This window comes from Pelophylax lessonae (genome assembly GCF_965119305.1).
Source record: "Pelophylax lessonae genome assembly, chromosome: 11".
In the NCBI taxonomy this organism is placed as follows: domain Eukaryota; kingdom Metazoa; phylum Chordata; class Amphibia; order Anura; family Ranidae; genus Pelophylax; species Pelophylax lessonae.
The window spans coordinates 14,266,195-14,273,694 of record NC_138778.1 but is presented as its reverse complement, the minus strand read 5'-3'; the positions used below and the strand labels follow the sequence as shown (position 1 = coordinate 14,273,694).

The window sequence follows — 7,500 nt, the reverse complement described above, 5'->3', positions numbered from 1 at the left end:
TCTGTTACTTGCTGCAAGGAGTAAAGAGAGCCTGTCACTATGACAAGTGCCCTTGGGCATGCAGTTCCTTAATTAGATAACTTAACAGGTTTTTTGCTGAGTCCGCCCGGGTCCAGGTTATCATTACAATGCGATACTGAATTCACCCCGGGTGATTGTGAAACATGCAGCGCAATTTCCCGAGCCCCCAGCGGCTTTCTGCAGTAGAGCCGGAGATTAAATCAGAGGAGCCAAACTGAAAGAGCTGCTAATACCGTTCACAGATGAGTATGCAAACCACCTATAATAAGCTTTGTATTCTTTGTTCTATGTTATTAGCTATTCTAAGGAAAAAGACTAAAAAAATATTAGTTGATAAGTAGACTTCTATAGCAGGGGTCTTCAAATGTCCTAAACAAAGGCCTAGCTTACTGTGCTTCAGACTTCAGGGGGGGTCAGCTGTGATCAGTGAGAGTAGAAAATGTCCTAGCGTTAGTGCCCTGCCCCATTGTTGGTGTCAGTGGAAGGAATAGTGTCCCATCATTGGTGTCAGTGGGGGAAATACTGCCCCATTGTTGGAGTCAGTGGGGGAAATAGTGCCCCATTGTTGGAGTCAGTGGGGGAAATAGTGCCCCATTGTTGGGAGTCAGTTGGGGAAATAGTGCCCCATTGTTGGTGTCAGTGGGAAGAATAGTGCACCACGATTGGTGTCAGTGGGAGGAATAGTGCCCCTTCATTGCTATCAGTGGGTGAAATAGTGCCCCATCATTGGTATTATTGGGAGAAATAGTGCCCTATTGTAGGTGTCAGTGTAAGGAAAAGTGCCCCATTGTCAGTGTCAGTGGGAGCAATAGTGCCTCATTGTTGGTGTCAGTGGGGGAAATAGTGCCTCATCACTGGTGCCAGTGGGAGGTATAAGCTCCCATCGTTGGTGCCAGTAGGAGGAATAGTGCCCCATCAATGGTGCCAGTGCGAGGAATAGTGCCCCAGCATTGGTGCCAGTGGGAGGAATAGTGCCCCATCAATGGTGCTAGTGGGAGGAATAGTGCCCCATCACTGGTGCCAGTGGGAGAAATAGTGCCCCATCATTGGTGCCAGTGGGAGGAATAGTGCCCCATCATTGGTGCCAGTGGGAGGAATAGTGCCCCATCATTGGTGCCAGTGGGAGGAATAGTGCCCCATCACTGGTGCCAGTGGGAGAAATAGTGCCCCATCATTGGTGCCAGTGGGAGGAATAGTGCCCCATAATTGGTGCCAGTGGGAGGAATAGTGCCCCATCAATGGTGCCAGTGGGAGGAATAGTGCCCCATCAATGGTGCCAGTGGGAGGAATAGTGCTCTACTGTTGGTGTCAGTGCAGGAACTATTGCCCCATTGTTGGTGTCAGTGGAAGAAATAGTGCCCCAAGGGCCAGCTACTGCTCTTTAGGATACCTGTGACTTGTTAGTAAAATAATATGATATTACAGTAGATGTAACTCCTACCGAATGTCATTTAATTTAGTAACACTTTGTATATTAAAAAGTTTCTTTTTTTTTTTTAATGAAAATCTTTTATTTATTTTTTTACATTTTTTGTCCTTTGTTACCTCTCAGTGCTGCTGATCCCCTGCATCCAATTAGCAGCCACATCCTGTCTACATGCACTCCAGTGATGACTGCATGGCATTTGTTAGGGGGGATTTCCTGATGGTGACAACAGAGGAGTATGCATAATATGTGTAGGAATGGCCACTTGTAGTCTCCATGAGAAGCCCATGTGACAGGGTGACAACCCTGGATCACAGTTGGGAGACAGGGATAGAAGGTTGTCACCCTGGAACAGGAAGTGTCTGAACAAGAACCATCATGGCAGGAACACCAGGGATTATTTTAATGAAAGCAGCCGATTTGAAAAGATTGAAAATTACTTTAAAAATTGCATTATGGCTTTTGGCACATGGAGTGGATGCCTGAGCCCTTGCAATGCAAATCCCTGCATATTTCCCCCACACAGAAACCCCAGGTGCTGCATATTTGTATCTTGGGGCATATTCCCATACACTTGTATTCCCATACAAGTACAGCTTCTTTCACTGTCCCCAAGCCATCTGTTCATAGAACAGAGCCTTGGAGGCACTCTGCACATGCTCTGTTTGGTGTGTATTGTTTTTTTTCTTTTTTTGGGAGAGAGCATGTGATCAGCACAGGGCCAATCTGCACTATCCAGACAGAAAGTCAGGGGTCATTCAGCCTCATAGGACAATCAGAGGAGAATGAAAAGTACTCCTACAAGCTTTAAACATTTCTTGGCGGGACACTGATGGAAGTCACAAGACTGCTATATACTGCTGATGAGAAAAGGGCCTATTATGTCAACGCTGATATATGTTAGTAATTGGGTTAACATCTAATTTAACTTCTGTGAAGGTTCTCATATAACCAGGTCATGGTATAGCTAGTAGTAGTTGGTCACATTCAACCAGACTTTCTCTGTAACGTTGAAGACCTATCAGCGTGTCTCCAATGGCTTCCTAAGTTGCAATCGTTGTTGGGAACATAGTCCAAATGCTAAGATATGCTTCCTAAACACGTTAGAACGGGTCTAGCTGAATGTGACTAACTATTCCTAGCGATAAATGGTAATGAGGCTTCGCAAGGACGACCTCACCGATTCCTCTTTTGACGTTTCTATAGAACATCCATCTGGTGGCCAAGTGGCTGAGCACTCTGGAGAAGAAACTGGAACATCACAGTGAAGGCAGTCACCAGGAGTTCCGGGTCTTTATCAGCGCGGAGCCAGCCGGTTCACCTGACGGACACATCATTCCACAGGGCATCCTTGAGAACTCCATCAAGATCACCAATGAGCCACCTACTGGCATGCACGCCAACCTACACAAAGCTCTGGATAACTTTAACCAGGTGAGACACCTTGGCTAAACTGTTAGGCAGGCCATAGATGATGCGACTTTCTTTCCTGCAACCACAGGTTTTTGGGTTAAGACACACTTTACAGCGGACATAGACTCTGTGAATGATGTAACACTGACAGTATTGTATTCTGATGCAGGACACTTTAGAGATGTGTGCCCGGGAGACGGAGTTCAAAAGCATCCTGTTCGCTCTGTGTTACTTTCACGCCGTGGTGGCAGAGAGGAGGAAATTCGGGCCCCAGGGCTGGAACCGCTCCTATCCCTTCAACACTGGAGATCTCACCATCTCCGTCAATGTTCTGTACAACTACCTGGAGGCCAATGCCAAGGTAAGGAGGCTGGGATGGTCCTGCACAGCAGGGGGGTGAGGTCCGGGCCCTCTGGGGGGTCAGTGTGTACACAGCTCTCTCCCATTCCAGACTATGGCCAACTTCCTTCAACTTTTGTGAGAGAGTTCCAGATTTTTCTTTTTTTTTTAGTTTTGAAGTAGAAATGGGTTACGTCTTCTATCGCAGTGGTCCCCAAAGCTGGTCCTCAGGGCCCACTAACAGGCCAGGTTTGCAAGATAACTGAAATCCATTCCAGATGATCTAATTTGCTGCTCAGTGATTGCAGTACTCTAGTCTGCATCTCCCCAAGGTAATACTTAAAATCTGGCCTGTTAGTGGGCTCTGAGGACCGGAGTTGAGGACCACTGTTCTATCGGATTCAGAGAAGCATTGGGTGTTGGATCACTTGTTCTGATAACAAAACATTTAAAAAAAATCAATTTCACCAGGAAATATTATTTCAAACTTCTGGCAAATGACCTTTCCGGTCTAGCTTCTAAAAAAAAAAAAAAAAAAAAAAAAAAAAAAATGGAGGGGGGTCCATGTCCTGTAATTTTCCCACATTTTAAATCCTATTAACTCTTGCTGTAGCGCATCCAACAGCAACAATTTTAAAAAATTGCATAGAGTCCCAAATGCATACCAGACCATTTGACACCTGGTTGTGAGGATCTGTGGGCTGGGAGCCTATCGGATTCTGGAAGCCCCATTTGAGAAATAAGGGTGTCTCTCCCACCTGAATGATTGAGTGGTACAAAGTACCCCTACTCTTTCACGAAAAAAAAAAAAAAATGTAAGCTAGAAATATACACCCAAATGTTTCACAAGTCCTGTAATAAGAATAATAATAAAAAAATAAAATACTCCCAAAATATCCTCCGTTGCAAATCCATCCTCAGTCATGATGCCCACATGACCTAGTGCAAATGACCGATCCCGACATTACTGCTCACCGAATGACAGCTCCCCAAACTGTCATCAGCTATACAAGGGAAAGGTGGGACATAATTAACCAAATATGTTCATGATCATATTTGGCCAATGTCATTGCCTAAATATGCCAAGTGATCTTGTTTGGGGCAATGATGTCACTGCTATCCCTGCCACTCTTGCTGTAGCGCATCCAACAGCAAAAGTTTTAAAAAATTGATGTCACTGCTATCCCTGCCCCATTTCCTTACGTGCCCAGGGATTTCCAGCCACATAAGTCAATGTGCTTGTGACGTCAGTGGTTGCTAGGGACGTAGAGGATGGCAGCACCCACTGCTTCCTTAGGAATCACTTACGGTGGGATGCTGTCATATATGGAAGTAGTAAGGACATGAAAATGGATTCCCCTGTGAGTTTGGGATTTTTAAGGCACTCAGTAGATGTACAGTAATTTTTCATAAAAAATTTAACATTTTATTGATACAAAGATAAAAAGCACAAGAATGTGCATGATACATCAAAACATACAGAGTATAAAAGAAAAACGCAGACCATACATTTTGCCACAACAATGCAAGAGTGAAGATGTGGTAGTGCAGTGTAACACCCAACGCGTTTCAAAGCTATGTTTTGCTTCTTCTTCAGGGGTATAATGTTTTGTTACACATACTCTCTATGGGAAGTAGTAGAAATACCTCTTCTATATACATGATGCTGGGTTTCCGCCGAACCGTGGGCCAACTAGTTGAAAGTTTAGGAGTTCAGAATGCCCAAATAGCCAAAGTTTTGTCTGAACGTCTGCTCTTCCCGAATGATCAAAATTATTATTATACAGGATTTATATAGCGCCAACTGTTTGTGCAATGCTTTACAACATGAGGGTAGACAATACAATTCAATACAATTCAATACATGAGGAATCAGAGGGCCCTGCTCATTAGAGCATACAATCTAGAGGGGAGGGTCAAGTGATACAAAAGGTAATAGCTGTGGGGGGAAGAGTTGATGGAGAAAAATAAAAGTACAGTTGTTAGTTGGGGGCAGGATAGGCTTCTCTGAAGAGGAGGGTTTTCAGGGACCATCTGAAAGCAAACTGAGTGGGAGATAATCGGACAGATTGGGGTAGGGAGTTCCATAGGTTAGGTGAGGCTCTGGAAAAGTCCTGGAGGCGAGCATGGGAGGAGGTGACAAGGGAGCTAGAGAGCAGGAGGCCTTAGGAGTAACGAAGAGAACCAATAAGATGGTATTTTGAGACTAGGCTAGTGATGTGGCTGGGGGCCGAGTTGTGGATGGCTTTGTAAGTTGTTGTTAGTATTTTGAATCTAATTTGTTGGGTGATCGGAAGCCAATGGAGAGATTGGCAGAGAGCGGTAGCAGACACTGAACAGTTGGTAAGGTGGATGAGCCTGGCAGCAGCATTCATGATGGACTGAAGGGGAATAGCCTATGTAAAGGTAATCCAATGAGAGATGAGGTGCAGTAGTCGAGGCGAGAGATGACCAGGGAGTGAACAAGGAGCATATCCCCTCTGGCCCCCTGGAAGTCTGGAAGTTCATTCCTCCTGCTGCACTTTCTAGAGATTTAATTTGTTGAAGTAAGTCCCAAGAAAGTCACTAAAAAATTCCAAGTGGTGGTGTCCACCCACACCTGAAGAATTACATTTTAGGAGCCACCTTTTAATATGTAGAGTACAGAAATTATGGGGTAACCAATCACCTGTAGTCAGCTCAATGGAAACTGAAATAGGATTGGCTGCTGATAGTATTGCTGTTTGTCTCATTACATATACCCAGATTTGTTTTTGGCCCAGTTGGCTGGCTCCCTTAATAAACGTTAGTGTCCTCCATGCTGGCCGAGCACCAGAGCACATCATCCAGCTGTGTCCTAGCTCCTGGCCGGCAGCTGATCCGCATCCTTCACACCCGGTTTGCTTTATGTTTCAGGTCCCATATGATGACTTGCGCTATTTGTTTGGCGAGATCATGTACGGCGGTCACATCACGGATGACTGGGACCGGCGCCTCTGCCGGACGTATCTGGAAGAGTACATCAAGCCGGAGATGCTGGAAGGAGAGCTGTTCCTCGCCCCAGGATTCCCACTGCCTGGAAACATGGATTACAACGGTTACCATCAGGTATGCAATGATGACCTCAGGTCCATTGCCCACATATGCAGTAGAGCAGCTGAACTCTGCGCAAAGCTGGTCACCTCTGAAATAGATGATCCATTGAAAGGAAGAATGTGTTTTAAAGAGAACCAGTCACTGCTGGCCTCGTTAAATAATTGGAATATTCAGTTCTAAAGGAAAGCCTTAAAAAAAACAGGTTGCCATTGCAGGATGTCTATGGTTTCACTACCTTCTAGGTCACTGACCTGGAACAAGCAGGAACCCAGTGAAGTCAGTACTGTTGATCTACTTGTTCCAGGTCAGCGATCTATAGAGCATTGAAGCCAGAGAGTCACAAAGTCAGCCAGTCAACCAAAAGAAAGGTAAGCAAATGCAACCTCCATATTTTTCCAGCTGCCTTTAATCATTAGAATTGTGCAGACCTAATGGAAGATTTGTATTTGTCTCCTTATTTAACTCTACTTGCTTCTGTCTGAGGACTAGCCCGCTGTTGGGAGTTTGTAAGGCTCTGTGAGGTCTGACAGATGCTGTTCTATTAACTGGCCAACTCCCAGCTCCTGAGTGAACATAACAGTATCCTATAACAGAGCTCTGTAGTTGTTTGCATTCCAGTTATCTACATTGTTCTGTTATTGTTTTGCTTGCGTCTATCTAGCAAGGTTACTTTGCGGTACAAACAAGGAAACTTAGACCTTTGCGGTGTATAAATGTGCTTTTACTATGCAAAAGCAATCTGTACATACAAAACTATTACAATATTTAGGAGCATAATACAAGACTGGCAGATACAGATAAAGATAGAGCAAATATATATAATACTTAACTAAAAGAAGTTTGTAGCCATGGAGTCCCATTCATGCACATGGCTCAGGGAAGTCAGGATCATCTTCTTGCTTCATGGATGTTTCTGTGAGACTGACTCTTGCAGATTTCAGCAGAAGTATTTAGACTTGTGTATAAGGAATATACCATCCCCCCAAACCAACACCCTTTGTCCTGAGGAGAAAAGGGCTTGCTTATCCATTGTTTGGACAGTGACTTTAAAGGGGGGGGGGAGGTTAGGCTTGGCCAAACTGCATTCTTAAAGACAAGCCTTAAGGAAAAGAAAGGTATGACCTTATATGGCTTCTTGACCGGAGATTACAATGCATTAGTGAGCCACTGTAATATGCAATTTCCACAACAGTTATTCAATGCGGTTATGTGCTCCATGTATGGCT

General features: G+C 44.7%; 1 protein-coding gene across 1 annotated transcript in view; it reads left to right on the top strand.

Annotated features, from left to right (window-relative positions):
• The window catches only part of DNAH9 (dynein axonemal heavy chain 9), a 346,411-nt gene that overhangs the window by 315,675 nt on the left and 23,236 nt on the right, over window positions 1-7,500 (top strand). Inside the window, exons 63-65 of the mRNA XM_082272319.1 lie at window positions 2,654-2,881; window positions 3,030-3,221; window positions 6,095-6,286. Coding sequence (XP_082128445.1) covers window positions 2,654-2,881; window positions 3,030-3,221; window positions 6,095-6,286 — 612 coding nt within the window. The remainder of the gene's footprint in view (window positions 1-2,653; window positions 2,882-3,029; window positions 3,222-6,094; window positions 6,287-7,500) is intronic.